Genomic DNA, 17005 nt, shown 5'->3' with positions numbered 1-17005 from the left:
CATGTTTACATGCACGTTTCAGCCACTGAAGTGTTTATGGATGCACTGGAGCTAGAGCCCTATCCTACCTATTTAAAGCCCATAAAGTCACACAGAACCCAATTTTTTTCACAGGGAAGACAGGAGAACATGATGTACTTGCTAGGAATACTTCTGAAATCTTGTCAAATCTGCTTAAAAAGATAATGTCGCCCAGGGTTGAACAGAGCTGTATGCTAATACATTTTATGGTGTTGTTTTTTTTTTTTTTAATATTGGCACTGGAAAGCAAAAAGTGGTTTGTACACACAGCACCCTGTCACTGAGGTGTAAGCCAGGTGTGCCTTAGGAAACAAGATGCAAGTACCCTTAAGTGGAAACAAGTGCATTTGGAGAGGTGTCCCTATTTCTTATAATTAGTCATTAGTCTGAAATGAAGGTAAGGTACCCACGTAAAATCTGTTTCCTTGTTGCCAAAACCTTTTTTTTGTTTGGTTTTTTTTTGTTTCTTCTGAGCTCTCTTTAATACTTTCTGACTAATTTCTGCAAGGACAGTTGGCATGCAAAATCACAAAACCAGAGACTCTCAAAGTACATGAGTCAGGCATACACCAAGGTGTTATTTTCTTGTAACAGCAGGGTACTGTTCCAAACCAATGCATGTTCCCACTGACAGAAGAGAAACCTTAGGATATATCCTGAAGTTAGATAGAATTGTATCACTTGAGGTATACTCAGCTGAGGTCAAACAAAAGGTGTGCTGTTTATCTACAAATTCCCCATGGACTGGTCAGCATTACAGAAAAATGTTAATTATGCTTCATTAATCCCTCCAATTAATCCCTGACCCCTTGTAAATAAGGTTAGTAACATTGGTGCATGTGATACCAAGGGACTGATCTCAGTCTGGGAAAAGCTTTTCGTTTCAACTGTTAGCAGCCAGATCATTTTTTACTGCCAGAAATAATAAAAAAAATCTCTAGTAAAACAGCAACTAGATTATTATGGCCACATGGTTTTTTCAACAATATTTTTCATGTTTACCTTTCTTGCATCTCTTATCATCTTCCGAATCGTTTCCTTTATGGTGTAAGGCTGTGCTCGTGGTGGATGAAAAAGCAGATCAATATTCGTGCCACCAGAAATTCCAGGCATCAGGTAGGGCCAACCTAAGTCAAGATTTGGAGCTTCCACATCTGATTCAATGGGCCAGTAGGTTCCCGAGGAAGAGGTGTCATCAATGGCATGGTTAGAGGAATAAATTGTGTTTTGGGGAAGTTTCTGAACATTGTTCAAAATATAATCAATTTCCTCATCTGCTAGAAACTCTGAGCATCTCTCTTTGGAAAGAAATTCTTTGTAGGACTCTAAACCTCCTTCAATCAGAGCATCAATAGCTACTCGGTACCATTCTTTGTAATGAGGTTCAATATAGTTGTCTGATCTGCATTCATCATGTAAGGATGATAGCAAAGATGACGTTTCCATTTTCACAGATATTTTGTATAAAGTCTCTTAAATTTCCATTCATGAGCTGATGAAATGTATCTGTAAAGAGAGAAAAGTAAGAAAACAATCAGAATATTTGTAGAGATGCACATGCACACAGATGTTATTCAAAATACTTCTCTGGTAATGTTGCTTTACGTTTTTCTAACACCTTCCAAGAATTTAAAAATGTTTTGAAAAGGCTCAGGGATTAATATTGCGAAATGAATATTAAAGAGGTAGATAAAGAGCTGCTTCTACACAAGGCAAAACTAAACACATAATTAAGTGATTTGATGAAGTTCTCATATTAAAAGCTACAGCAGAGCTCACAAAATAGTGAAGATCTGCACCAGTAACACCAATACATACCTGACACACATTCCAATATGCTACTGTAGGTTGTGTTTCAAAACTCTCTTCATAACAACTGACAGAGTAGTGTTCAGAGAAACACTGCAGAAAGCAATTGTGTTTTCTACTTCTTGATTCATTACTCTTTCTCTGCAATGCATTTCTTTTCTCTGGCTTCTTTGAAACCACAGTCTTTCAGGTCCTTCTCCTTATCTATCTGTTCTCCCATGCTGATCTAATCCATTTGTTGCTCCCAAGCAGGACCAGCCTACCTCATTTCAGTGAGTTATGAGGAACTCCAGAAAGATTTATCCTCCCACATCTGGGATCAAACTCTGAATCAGCAATCTGATGTCTAGTTTCCACCCTACTCATTCCTTCTGCCAAAAGGAGCGGCTGCTTTAATCTTAGCTTTTTTTTTTTTTTTTACCTCCAAAACATTAATAATAAGTTGTTTACTGCTGAAGATTTATAAATTCATTCTTACCATCTTTTTATTTCATTTAACAAGGGCTGAGAAGAATGGTTCCTGCTGTGACAATCTGGGATTTAAGACAGAGAGAGGACAAATGGCCAGCATTTCTTCCTTTATGTTAGTGCAACCCTACAGGACGCCAGCAACTCCACTGTTTGCCTAAAACCTAAACTGCAGTGAACGTCTGCACTGGGCAGGTAAGCCACACACAGAAAAAAAAAAAAAAAAAAAAAAAAAAAGTGGTGGGGGTGGGGGGATTGTCATGAGAGTGGCATGACCATGGCTATGTAAAATAGATGATACATGGTAGCACTGTTTCATGTGTTTCAGGCTAAGGCACGAAGCTTAAGAGAAAGACAGCGCAAGTAAGAATATCCAGCAAAGGCAGAATAGTTAACAAAATAGTTACAAACAGCATATACAAAGTATAGCTTGAAAGTTTACACTTGGCTTCCCTACAAGCCTCATTAATAGCACACCGGTATAATAGCAAGGAATAGTCATATAAAGTTCTAATTTCATATACTGGCATATAAATGCAACATAATTCTCTCTTCACATCAAGACCTTTCAAATATTTTTGCAAACAGTTCATCTGCTTTCCACTGTCTGTTAGGAACAGTTTAAATGTTCTTGAAAGGAAACATAAATTAGCTACATTAACCTAAAGGAATGAAACCCAAAATCTCTATACATCAATGATACTCCAAAATCCAACTAAATGTTCAATCAAACCAAGATTTCTGAGGAACTTGGGAACTCTGAGGTTAAAAAAAAAAACAAACAGGAAAGAAAAATCCAGATCTGAGGCTGGCATCAGCATGTCATATGAAATAATTCCATTTGAATCCTGTCTCTCAGCCAAGTAGCAGGGTAGATCTTCCCAGATAGGATTGCTTTCGAGCCTGGGGGAAAGGAGTGTTTCTGGCTGCTTCCAGAGTAGCTCTTTGTGGTGAACTGGAAAGCAACAAGCGAAAGGGATCCAACTGCTCTCCCCTGATCGAAAATTAAATGTATTCCCGTGACAGATATTCAGGGCTTCATTCTGCACTGCTCTCACAGGTAGAAATAAAATCTTATAAACCAGGAGGGATAGCATTACACTTTGCCCAGATGCAGATACAGCCTGTGGCATAAGGCGATGGAGAGCCGAGCACGCAGTAAAGACAAGACAGACCAATTCAAAGGTCAAACTCTTACAATGTTGTAAAATTAAAACATTCCCATCAGTGTCGCATGGAAGGAAATCATCTGGAAGAGATTCTCAAGACATTTTAGATGAAGAATGAAAAACTACTGAGAGTTCCAAATGCAGAGTCACTCAGCTGAGCTGTTCTGAAGAGTCTGAACATGCATACAGGCGACTTGACCGAGAATCTAACATTCCCCTCTTGTAGGGCCCTCCAGGACAAGTAACTAAACAGCGTGGTAAAACAGTCAGCCTTATTATGACATTTAAGACTAAATCTGATTTTACAAAGGCAAGTGAAAGATATCTCTGAATTTCTTACTACTTTGGAATGGATATACTTCTAAAATAGGTATTTTGCCACTGATTGCATATATGGTTGAGAAAGACCTAAGTGTTTATTTCAAAAGCTGCTACTTCTCACTCTTTCCTTTGAAAATAATATAAGGGAACAGAACTATACTTAATATGTAGTGTTGTGTAATATAAAATATTGAATGTTATGAACAAATAAAAGGCAAAAAATGATTGCATGTGTGTGCTGGCTCACATGCATTTTTGTTTGGTTTGGTTCTTTTGATTTGTTTTTTTGTAATAGTATAGTACATTGTTTGACTTTTCATTGAAAACAATGTCAATGCAATAACTCATGCTTAGACTTATGCTGAAAGCAGGGTATAAATATACTGTAATCTCAGAAAGGTGAGAGTTTTAGTGCAGTTTCTTACAAATAAGAATACTTATTTTACAGTGAACATCTTTGCTGTTGATCTTTGCTTTGCAAGTGCTGTTTATAAAAGAAGCTTAAAGCACTGCAGATTTATTTAAGAAAGTAAATGTAAAATCTGTCAGCATGGAAATAAATCACAGAACAGAGGAGACAAATGAAAAAAATTCTAATTCTGGTTTTTGGTATTATAAACATCAGCATGTGATACGTTCACAAGAAGAAACAAAAGAAAACACCCAAATTAAAAAAATGGCTTCAGGTGTATTTGACTAAAGCTCTAGATGTCTTGACACGGGTACTTTCTGTCTTAGAAGGTTAGAGCTATTTTGTAGGAAATGCACCTATGAAACCGATATAAACTTGGATAGAGAAGCAGAGGTTTAGACAAAATTCTGAAACAAAATTTCAGGCGCCTTCTTTACCCGTGTATAATGATTTCTGCATAATCAGCTTGATTCATCAAAGATCCTCTTCAGGACAGCAATTCTATTAGCAAGGTTGCGCAGAATGAGGCCCATCTCTGCAGGCTTCCAGAGCTTTATCAGACTTCACGCACATGATCACAAATTTTACCAGCACCAGAAAAGCTGTTACTCATCCTCTAAGAAACAACCTTGGCTAAACCTGAATCTTTTGCTGAAGAACACAAATTCTGAATCCTGCAGTGATGTGATCATCTTGTCCTATTAACAACATGCTCAAACTTTTCCAGTGTCATTATCAGGAACCCAGCAGGAAGACCACTTTTTCTTTGAAAGAGAAGTAAATGTGCCTTTTCGCAGAAAGATACAGAGAGGTATCCCAGCTTCCACAAAAGCAGCTGATGACAAATGCCCACTGAAGAAAATGATGCAACATATTGCAGTGGTTCCAGAAGCACAGTCCTCCAGGCTAGAGCTAAAGAGAAGCAACTTCCCCGCCTTACTAATATTCTCAGGATTTGAAAAATTTCCTATTCAGCAGCTTCGGGGAGCAGCCTTAACCTCAGGCTCGTACAGCCGGTCCTTGGCAAAGCCCTGGCCATGGTGCTCTCCTGGGGATGTCCTTATCTCTTTTCCGACTGAAATGTGATTGCTTTGACGAGCCTCTGCATAAAGTTTCGACCTTGTCACCTGGGTTAAAGGAAATTTAAACCACGGGAAGTTCTTTTTGCAGGCCCCTCTCTCAGGTACGGTTTATGGGGCACCCACCTGAGCAACCCCGACCTGCAGCTGCACTGCGGGGCCTCAGCACCGCTCGGGGGCCGGTGTGACAGAATACACAGGCGTTTCTCGACAGCTGCTTTTCACCAACCTTTGTATTAGGGAATTGTATCAAGAATAAATAATAATTACCTACATTAATCTGTGACAGGCAATTACTTCATTATTAACGAAATTACAGTATTTTCCGTGGATGCAAAGGGCATGAAATCCGAGCGAAAAGCTACACCGCAAGCGTTCCTGCTTCTTTCTCTCGCCTTTTTTTCCCTGCTTCTAAACCAGAAAGTTAAACTTCCCAGGCAATAACGGCGGCCACCCCCCACCCCCCGCTGGCACCGCCACGTGCTCGAACACGCCTCAGCCTTGAGGACACCGCGCCAGTGTCACGCCCGGCCTCGGCGGGACCCCGGCGGGAGGCGGGGGGGGGGGGGGGGCTGCGCGCGGCCCCGCGAGGGAGCGCGTCCCCGCCGCCCGCCCGCCCCGCCCGGCCCTTCTCCCGCCGCCGCCGCCCCCCAGCCGCTCGGCGCCGGCTCCCCTCGCCGCGCCGCCGCCGCCGCGTCGCGATCCCCGCGGCCCCGTGCCGTACGCCCCGCGGCGCCGAGCGGCCCTTGGCGGGGCGGGGGGCGGCCGCCCCACCCGCCCGTCCGCAGCGCGGGGTCGGCGGGCGCGCAGCCTGCCCCCGCCCCGCCCCGCCCCGCCCCGTCCCGTGGGGGGGGGGGGGGGGGGCAGCAGGGGTCCCACTCACCGCGCCGGTGCCCCGCGCCGGGGTCTCGCCTCCGGAGCGGCGGGGCGGCTCGACCCAGCTGCTGCGATCGCGGCGGCGGCGAGTCAAGGCGGCGCAGGGCTCATCGCAGGTACTTCCCGTCGCGCTCGGGCGCGGTGGGTGTGGAAACCAGTTACAACATGTCAGGACGGTGTCGCACCAAACCCGCCGCCGCCGCGGGAGCGGGGCAAGGGCTTGTCTGAACTGGGGAAGCCCGGCCCTCGCGCGGAGCGAAGGGCAGCGCCTTCCCAGGGGCGCGGCGGGGCCCCCCGCCCCACCCCAGCCCACCCCATCCCTCCCCACCCCAGCGCAGCCCGGCCCTGCCCTGGGCAGCCGCGGGCGCCCGCGGGGCAGGGGCCGGCCCCAGCCGCGCACATGGGCAGCCCGCGGGGGGGCCTGGCCGCGGGCCGTCCGTGTGCGTGGGAGAGAGAGCTCAGAGCAAACCGTGGCTTGAAGAAAACATAAACCCGTCAGCCTTGAGTCACAGTTTTTCAGGTTAAGTCCGGGGAGCAAGCCGCGGCGAGGGAGTGATACCTGTGTGGGACCTTTCAACTCGGTGCTGTGGACGAGCCCCCTTTCAACCGCTCAGTTGCTTTAAAATTCTCTTCTTTTGCTCGTGATGTCTCAGGTCAGGGAAACGGACCTGAAGGCAGAGCTCCCCACCCTGCAGCCAGCGCCAGCCTCCTCGGCCACGCCAGCGTGGCAGCCCCACTCTGGGGGACGTTTGGGAGCCCTCACTGAAAGGCTCTTCCCAGCCACGGTCATCTTTTCAGTAGGATCATGCGACTGCCCACAGATCAGGTCGTCACGCGTCCGTAACTTTAGCACACCGAGACTTAAGCACACCAAGTTTTCTTTGTCATTTGAAATTAACAGCGATAGATAGAAAACTTTGTATAGGCTTTGTCCATACCATACCCTGTGGTGCACAACTGCAGGCAGCTCTTTCATGAGCCATTTAAGACAATGCAGCGTAACCCTGACAATTATGCTTTATCAGCAATAATTCATCCAGTCTGGCTTTAAGCACAAACTTTTTTTTCTAACCTCTACTGCCCAAGAGTAGGTGCAGGGTATATCCTATTTCTGAAGCTAAGCATGGTTTTACTGAGACTTTTTGATGATGGTTCCCTGAGGGGGGGGGGAAGTAAAAATATGCAATATCTATACAACAATATAAGTATATAAATGTCTAAGTCTGGTGGCCAACACGCAGTGACTTTTTCTGTACAGTTCATTTAGGTAATGGAATGCGCAAGAGGAAATAGCTGGTGTCAATATGCTCATGGACTACCCTTTACAGACATAGGTTCACCTGGGTTAAATAATTAGACTTTTCTCACACCCGAAAAAGAATTTCCCTGGTTTTGATGAAACATAAAGGAGAAAAGCTGCTGTAAAAACAAACAAACTTTTAAAATGTACTTAGTACTTTATAGTTAGTTAGTGTGCAACACTTTTTATCCCATGAAAATGTGCGGTCAGGAAGGAGAATGTTTCTGTGGAAACTTGTCTGTTAAAGAGGTGGGGCCCTGTAAATTTTTTAAAGCAGTTCTATTTTCTAAAATTATTTTTGAAAGGGTAGGAGGTAGAGAGATGATCATAAAAGCACTTTTGACCTTGACTGAATTGGTTGGACTTTTATTACATAAAATTTGCAGGTATTACTGGGCCTTTCCTCTAGAGAAGTCAGTGGTTGAGTACTGGCTTAGCATAAACAAAAAGCTGTAATGAGACCGGTAATAGCTTCCTAAATAAGGAAAGCTACATGAAAAAAGTACCTAAGTTTTTTTGCTACATGAGTGTCTGTACAAGAAGAGGGTTTTTTTCTGTGTCTTTACAGTGTCCAGCTCAGTGGGAAACTGATCTAATATTGGCATCTTAAGCAACACACACATATATATGCAATACAAATGAACAATACAATATAAACTAGCAACAATAATATCAGTAATTTGTTGCTGTTGTTACTATGGAGAACACTGCGCTCTCTAAATAGCCAGTACACCATGCCAATTTTAAAATTAATGGGTAAACAGAATGATGAGAGGAGGTGAAGAAAACTTAAACACATCTTCTTAAATACCGTGAATTGAATACCTTGCACAGAAGACAGAAAATGGGGATGGCAAATGCTGTTGGAGAGTCTTCCACACATTTGGGGGCTGCCCAAGTTTGTTAACTGAAGCCCTAAAGTAGCTATACTACTAGACAAGACATTTCATAAGACCTAGCTTGGATAGCATGTTTCAGAAACCAGCTATCCACAGTCAACTGTCAAAATAAAGAACTTTTGTACTCTGCGGGTAGTAAGCTTCTGGGTCTTACAGCCATGGGAGGCAGTGGAAGCAGACAGTATGAGCAAGCTCAATAAGTGGTACGAGAAATTCTTAAACAATAGGTATAAAACTGGATTCTAATAGGTTGAGGTGGGGATATGCGCTTCCGCATCCTTACTCCTAGAGTTACGGAGCTGTAGCAGTTTGAGGGGAGTGGACTGCAGAAACTGGCCAGGCTTTCACTTGCCTAAATAGCTTTTCCTTTTGCCATTGGAAACATAACATTGAGCAAGAGCAGTTGAAGCATCTTATTGATTAGAATTGTTTTACTGGAATCCCACTGCTTCATGAAGCCTCAAAACTACAGAAAAAGTTCTTATTGTAGACATAGCTTGTTCATGGGAAAAGAATCAACTACGTAAGTCTGATACCACCATTCTGAGAATGTGATCAGAAGGTACACTGTTTGTCTTAAGTGACCTGTGTACTCAAATGATGGTGGTGATGGTTGATCATCTCTGTAACTTCCATCAGTTTCCAGTTGTCGCTTCTGAGACTTTTTTTTGGTATTCAAAGATGATCTTGCCATGCGGGTCTAGCTGAATGCAAGCAGAAGATAAAAGATTGTTATCACATATACAATGACACCAGTCCATAAGTTTATGATATGAGTAGTTATTAAGGATAAATATTTATATGAACAATACTTATATTCCTACTGCATGTTTACTAAGATTTAATTTAGATTTGCTAAAGGGGGTATTGATTTGGAAGCAGTGAATGTTTATACAATTCATGACATCTATGAGCTGAGTTTTATTAGATTTTAAACAGATGAAGAAAGAGTACAGTCCTGAAGATTCATACTACTCGTGAATCAAAGGCCATCTCATCTAAAGCATAAGTGCAGAGGCTTCACACACTAATCTTAAAATTAGAAGATATGTGCTATTACAGGTATGGATATAAAAGGAGCTGCACTGCACAAAGCCTGATCGGTACTGATACAACACACACACACACACACACACACACACACCCTACACACACACACACACCCCCCTTTCATACAGTAGCAGAGAGAAAAATGACACAGAAAGGACAAATTAATATGGGAGAGCAGGTGTCCTACTCTCAGTACATGCTTTTTTCAACTTAAATAATCATAACCTACTCTATTTGGTATCATATTCTCAAATCAGGGACACATTAATTTGGTCATAGTGATGTAATGGAAATACTTGGCAATGTCCAAACACTGATAGTTTACCAGTTACCCCCACAGCTGCTATCAAGTAATGGCCATTAGTTGAAATACAAAGAATTAAGATTTTTTACTGAGAGGGTGTTCCTAACCGATATATGGTGGCCTGGGTATATATTCCATATACTATATGGTAGATTTTTATCCAAGGTCAGGTCCTGTGTCAAAGCTTTGTGCAAACCTACTGCAATGACTTCAGGAAGTTCAATTGTGAAGAGAATCTGGAGGTTTCCTCCAAGGAACTTATGGTAAGAGCAGAATAAAATTATGCAAAACACCTTATTTTTGAGACACAAGTAAATACATAAAAATCCACCAGTCTTTATTTTCTGCCCTCAATATATATAGCTGAGAGATAGGGTAAAAGAGCAGGGTGAGAGAAATTATCAGAGGTGAAGAACAGCTGCCATATGACGAAGAACCATGCAGACTGGGACTCTTCAGGTTGGTTATGGAATCGGTGCCTGAGGTTTCCTGATGTGGTTTGTCACATCATGTGTAGCTCTGCTGTAAAACAGGGCTGACTACAGAGAAGGAAGCTCCTCTGAGGTCTGCTGTAATATGAAGACACCACCTCTGGCTCAGGAAGGTCTGAAATAGGAAGTTCCAAACTGGCAGAGGATGGCAAAGTATTCTTCATTCTTCTGCTTCATTCCTCTCCTTTTCCTCTTTGCCACATGTCTACATGCACTGTTAGTCACCGAAGGGCAGATATAGGCCCACGGAGACCTTTGCTCTGACTTCATACAGCTGTTCTTCTATTCCTTACAAGCATGCTAAGGGCAATGTGTAAAAAAGGGGGAGGAGTGCAGTTTCCGTACTTCAGATTAACTTCTTTCTCTGTGGGTCAGAGAGGTGGCTCCCCTTGATCTTCTTGCAGGCTTCTAGACCTCTCAGCGTGTGCCCTTAGACACGATTCTACCCCTGCCCCAGGGGAAGGAAGGGTGCACAGCTAGCAGCAGGTAGCCCAGTTTCCCTTGTTTTCTCCATGGCTTGTCAAGTTTTTTAGTTACACAGGTGGGTATCTTCTTCAAGATTACCTAAACCTTTATAGTTTTTGAGGTCTTCTCAGACTTCATGTGTCCTTGTGATTCAGGCTCTATCTTAAAAATCTTTTTGGCCAGGTGGGATCCATGTGCTTGTCGTAACTTCCAAAATACATACTTCAGGCTGACTCTTGTCATTGTTTTTTTCTTTTCTCACTTGCTCTTACTTTAACATCCACCTTTGCCTTACTCTGGAAATAGTACTCATTGTACTATTGCTACTACAAGCAGGCAGTAATACAAAATTGACCAGAAAATAAAGCAAAAGAATAAATACATCTGTTTTTCCAGTTTGTTGGAAACCTCTTTTATAGAATGAATCATAGAATGGTTTGGGTTGGAAGGGACCTTAAAGATCATCTAGTTCCAATATCTAATTCCAGTATCTTGGTCTCCATCTTCTCACTTTCCCAGGAAACTAAACTTTCTGAAGTATTTTCCCTACTGGGCTTAGCCTTTCCTTCTCATCACATCTTCGCAAGGGCTGGTACACTGCTGGAGTTTGAATGACAAAATCCTAACCATATATTTTGTGATCTAGATTCAGGATTAAAGGTGTTAGAAACTAGGGATGAATATGCTTGTCTCTTGAAGCCAAAGGTACTTTAGAGTAATGCAGAGATCAATAATAAAAATTTTATACTAATTTAGTAAAAGGCAAACCTACAGGGAATTTTTTATAGCATATATTTTAATGTTATAGAAACTATTAGATGCAACTTCACAATGTGTATAAGTAAGAATCAAATTATTGAAAGCTAGACTAGACTTAGTCCCAGGATACACCAGTTGGACCAAGATTTAAGTACATCAAAGTCCAGTTTGCTGTCGATGCATTATTAATGGAAAATATCTCTTCCCATTTAAGCTGTTTCTCCTTAGTACAGGTTCCATGAGTGTTCAGCTCCCCACAGGAAGGGAGAATAATTTCCTTGTGGAATGGCAAGCTGTCTGCTGTTGTTTGATCTTAATGTTTTAATGAACTGCAGATCCAAATCCTGCATTAGGCCATGACCAGGAACCCGAAACATGTACGCTGGGTTTGTGTAGACTCTCACTATATAGCCATAAGGATCTTCTAGCCAAAAGGAGAATTCACAGCTGCTAGGTTGCTTCTGACTGAGAAAAAAAAGGTGAGTCCTGTAAATAAATGCATAGAAAGCGAAAAATGAAATAGGGCTAGAGGGAACAAACTGTTTCTCAATTTACACACAGTATATTTTCAAAGCTATAACCACTTTGACAGGCCTGTGTTGGCACTTAGAAGGATCTGCTTTTGGCCTGGTATTCACCTCTCTGCTTGGAGGTGAGGTTGGCAAAAGGATGAAAGGTCTTTGTCTCCTTCCAATCCCAGAAGTGCCTGAAGCTAGTTTTCTTCCCACTGCTGGTTACAATGGATGCTTGGAGCCTACAGTGTTACCCTTGTGTTTACTTGGGTGCTTATGGTCCTAATAAGCTTTGTAGACCCAAGCCCATCTCTCCTGTAGCCTTCTTCTAATACTAAAATTTGGGAAGGATTAAAGGTTTCACAATACCTTTGGGAGGTCTCTGGCCATCAATTGTAATACTGGCAGAAGTAGAAGGGAGAAATTTACAAGGGAATAGAGCAGACTATATCAAACAATAAAATCACATAAAAGTCTCAACGGCACAGAAAGTTATGTTAATGTTCCAAAGTGTCAATAAAATTGTAGGTCTGGATGCAGCTGCTAGAAATGGAAGACTTGTTCTTTTCTGGGTAGATTCACAAACTGCCAATTAATTTATAGCCAAGGAAGTAATTATCAATGGTATAAGCAGTAAACAAGTTCCAAAAATATTCCATACTCAAAGACAAGGTTTTCTTAACTGTCCACATACCTGTCCAGAAAACACAAACGGCCAGTATGATTAAGGACTGTTTACTGGCTGAATGAAACAAAACAAATGCTGGAGTTCACAGGAGCTCAGCAAATGCTTTCCTGTGAATTTGATGTTTCACAATCAGTGTGAAGTTGTTAACTTATATGTACAATTAATGAAACAAACATCATTTACTCTGTGTTTATCGAGCAATCTATAAGAATTAATGTAGTAGTGTTACTGTAACCATGATAAACTAAGGATATTGATGATAAATATTTTTAAGTAGAAGTAATGTTTTTCATCAAGTCAGCTAATACTGTTGTGAAAAGTAGACAAGCTTATGGACACTGAAGCTTCTCCAAGTCTGAAACAGATGCAGCAAACTTCAAATCCAAGTACAAATTGTGAACAATTGCTCTGAGTTGAATCAGAGATGTTTCAAGTACCGAAGAGAAAAAACATACAAAGACAGGAGTAGCCATACTAGGTCCATCAAATTCAATATCATGCTTCTGATCATAAGTGGTTAGAACAAAATATTTGGGCAAGTCTTCAGTCTCCCATCTTCAGCTGCCAGCTCTTTCAGAGTCATAGGTGAGTTGGGGATGATGGATAAAGTGCACTGGAAACCCAAACATAACTGTAATCCCAAGCAGAGGAAATACAGTCACTTGTTTCAAGATGTTTTTAAAAACTCTTGCTCTGAGGTTGTGAGAGGAAAGAGATGAATTGTGATGGCACTTATGTAGTGCTCTCCATGACTTTGAGACAACAAGGCGCAACAATCACAAGTTGCAGCAAGGGAAAATCTAATTGGGCAATGGAAAATTTCTTCTCTGTGAGGGTGGTTAAGCACTGGGATGTACTTCCTGGACAATCTGTGGGATCCGCCTCCATGGAGATTTTCAAAACATGATGGGACAAGGCCTTGGACATCCTCTTTTAATTTTTCAGTTAGACTGGCTTGAAGCAGGAGGTTGAACTAGATGACTTCCAGAAATCCTTTCCAACCTGATTTTTCCATAATACTGTGATTTTGTACTTATTCTTCTTCCTGTAACTTCCGTAATTCTGACAGTTTACTCCATCCCTAGAACAGTAAAGTCCTCACCAGAGCTTTGCTAAAAGGCAGTTTTCCTTTATGCTTCTCTGCTGTGTGTTATAGTCCTCAGTCTTTAACTGGAATTACCTGCTGATAATCAAAATTTTAGTTTTACAAGCTTAAGAGTTTTATATTGTCAGCATGTAAGAGCACTGCAGAAGTTACCTCTAGGAAACTGAGGGGGTTGCCAGTTCATAAGAGAGGCAACTGAGAAATAGTGAGAAGTAATAGCTTGAGATTATGAAATAATGTTATTACCTGATTGTGTCTACTAATATTATCAGCAATGGAATAGCTAATTTCTCTGATACTTAAATTGGCTTTAGAGTTAAAATACCAAGAGTAATGGAGACCATTCATTCCCAACACTGGAGCCTTCAGTTAGCTGTTAATGTCCTTAAGGTCTGTCTTGAAATCCTGAAGCCCAGAAATACATTTCTTTTTTTTAAATGCAGGCTGAGATCTGAAACAATAATTCTGTGATGCTATGTGGATTCCTTATATATGGACTATTCATGATTATCCCTAACAAAACTGCAAGTCAAGCAAAGCAAATACTGTGAGATTGTACCGGTTATTATTGGACCATCTAATGCTGGAGAGAAATTTTATGTCAAATGTTTACAAACAAGCAAGCTGAAAAGTTTCTGCGCTTTATCAATAACTTTGACATGTCTGCAAGAGATTGTGTTGTGCATCAAACCTTGAAATAATTTAACACTTTGAGTCCTCTGTGATATTTGATGGTTAATCTGAAATAGTCAAGTTCCTGAACACTATCTTGGGAAAAACATACTCATAAATTCAAATGTTTGTGCATTCTCTCCATACCTTTCAGCCATGTGAGAACCCATGTGATAAAGACCTAGAGGTGGATTTGAGTTATCATCTCACATTTACCAGTTATGAGACATCACGTGCTTGCAGTTTGTTTTGATCAAACAAATAAATTAACATTTAAAAGGCAATCCCAATCTGATTAGGATTTACAAATTTAGTAATTAGTAAAATAATAAGGGTGGTTCAACTCAGGACCAAAAAATACAGAATAAGGAGTAATTCAGTAAACATGGCTGGGTTATGAACATGGAAATTTGCAGTTGCCCTTGCCAGGGATTAAACTTGTTTTAAAATGGAATAATTTCTACAGAAAAAAAGAAAAGTGTTTTGAAGCTAGACAATGTCTGAAGTTCAGTCATGCTGAACTATAAATGTATGGCCAACTAGAATGAGGCGGACTATCGTAGAAATGTAAGACAGAATAAAAACCTTCTCCAAATGAAGTAAATCCTATCCTTTCAATTTTTATCAAAGCCTAACAACTTATACAGTGAAGTAGCCAGAAGTATTTCAGCTCTAACAAGGGACTTTGATGACTAACACAGGACCTCAGGCGCCTGTGTGAAAATTGCTCATCAAATAAGCCCTTCTCAACTGTTACTTAAACTGATTCCGCAGGGTCTTATTTTAAAGCTCCAGGGTGCCTGTCGCTCTGTGCCTGCATATACACAGATCTTGGCCCCTCTGGGCACCTTCACACCTAACTCTTAAACTTGATCAACATCGAGAAGCTTTGAATTCCTCCTCTTGCATCCCACGTGATGCTCTAATCAAAAGGGTTTTAGGGATGTAGGTCCTCTGTTGGCTTTGATCCTCTCCGCTGTATTTCAGTTTTCATTTACTGTGATTTGCAGTGAAATGAAAGAAAATGGTTCAATTCTAATTTCCTTTAGTCAGCTTTAATTCAGGCCCATAATAAACATCACAAATCTCAGCGGAGACACGAGCAGAGTGCATCATAGGAGACTGGTGCATAGACTGCAGTGAGTAAGTCTTCCGGTGACCTCAGAAAAGTGCAGTGTCAATGACCTTCTACATCATAAACCAGCATGCAACATGTCCACACCCACAGGAAGAACAACAAATACAAGGTTATGTCCAGTTGTTATTACGCATATCCTAGCATTAGGAAGCAATAAAAGGATAGTGGAGTTGGAAGACAATCACCACCACTTACATTTTGATCAATGGCCTCCAAACTGGCAGTAACATTAGGCATTTAACAGCTGTATTATTCATAGAAGAAACAGGTTTTTTGTGAAGGAGGGTCATAATGAATCATGGTCTGAATTTGGGAAACTACTCCCTATGTCTAAAAGTAACACAGAGTGAGAGACAAAAGGAAGAGTGAGAAATGTCAATACAAGTAATTGCAGATGCGATAAGAACAAAAGTGTTCCTTCAGGGCTATTTTATAGGCAAATCACTTAATAGCCTCCTGTGTAATCTCCCTTATCCCCTTACCTGAATGTGCACATCCATACTTTTGTAACATACCTTCTTAGCAATGTAGTTTTCACTGTCAGAAATTTGATTGTTTCCTTGTCATCATTCAGTTTCCTGATAACGCCTGGTATTCCTGAAAAAAAATAAATTTTCATTCTCCTTTCCCCTGTGGGTTTATCCATTATTTCTCTAAGGCATTCCTCCACAGCCTAATAAACTGAAAAAAATGCACATAGCACTGAGGCTCTGTACCTTGTATATAAGTTTTGATTTGATTTAATTTCAGATTGGGCATTGCCAAAAGCCAGGTACAACAAACATCAGTAATGTTTATGGTAAGAAGTGCTTGAGTGACTATGTGTTTGACTAAATTCTTTTTACTCCATTGCCAGATAGAAAACAGTACAGTGGAGATGGAGATCATGTTGCCGACTGAGATACAGGAGTTACCCCGTCCCTATATCTCAATATAGGGAAGAAGCCTTGACCGAGTTCTGAAAATGCTTGGCTGTAAGGGTGAACTTGGCCTTTGAGACTAAATATGAAGACAGGGTGAAAGGAGATACATATGAGTTTTAATGCTGTGTAGTGTAAAATTAAAGTTCTAATTCAGTGTTATAATTCATAACAACTACTGGAATCTATGCAAGAACATTCTGAACATGTATTAGCCAGAGTGCTGAGAAATGTGTAGGGACAACTGGCGACTTTGAGGAGAGCTGCCACAGTGGAACGGAGTAGATTAGTCCAATGAATTACTGGCATCATAGTAAATGGAAATACAGCTCAAAATACAAATAATCCATACAGAGCTTAAAATATTTATGGTGGAGCTTAAATTATTCAGATCAGCAAATTTAACATAAAAATGAGGTGCATTGCATATGAGTTGAAAAGGAAGGATAAAAAAAGGAAATCATGTGATAGTGATGGTTTATTTCATAGGAAAAACAAATCAATTTATTCATAGAACTAAATGAACACATTTGTCCAGAATATGCTG

At 41.2% G+C, this 17005-nt stretch overlaps 1 protein-coding gene across 1 annotated transcript in view; it reads right to left on the bottom strand.

The window, feature by feature from the left end:
* Nucleotides 1–17005, bottom strand: part of FAM83B (family with sequence similarity 83 member B) — a 78623-nt gene that overhangs the window by 48703 nt on the left and 12915 nt on the right. Inside the window, exons 2-4 of the mRNA XM_037392536.1 lie at nt 16054–16135; nt 8940–9058; nt 1024–1527 (exon numbers count right to left, since the gene is read on the bottom strand). Coding sequence (XP_037248433.1) covers nt 1024–1467 — 444 coding nt within the window. The 5' untranslated portion in view covers nt 1468–1527; nt 8940–9058; nt 16054–16135. The remainder of the gene's footprint in view (nt 1–1023; nt 1528–8939; nt 9059–16053; nt 16136–17005) is intronic.

Source organism: Falco rusticolus, chromosome 6 (assembly GCF_015220075.1).
Source record: "Falco rusticolus isolate bFalRus1 chromosome 6, bFalRus1.pri, whole genome shotgun sequence".
NCBI lineage: Eukaryota > Metazoa > Chordata > Aves > Falconiformes > Falconidae > Falco > Falco rusticolus.
Note: the sequence above shows the minus strand (reverse complement) of the source record. Positions and strands in the feature narration are given on the sequence as shown.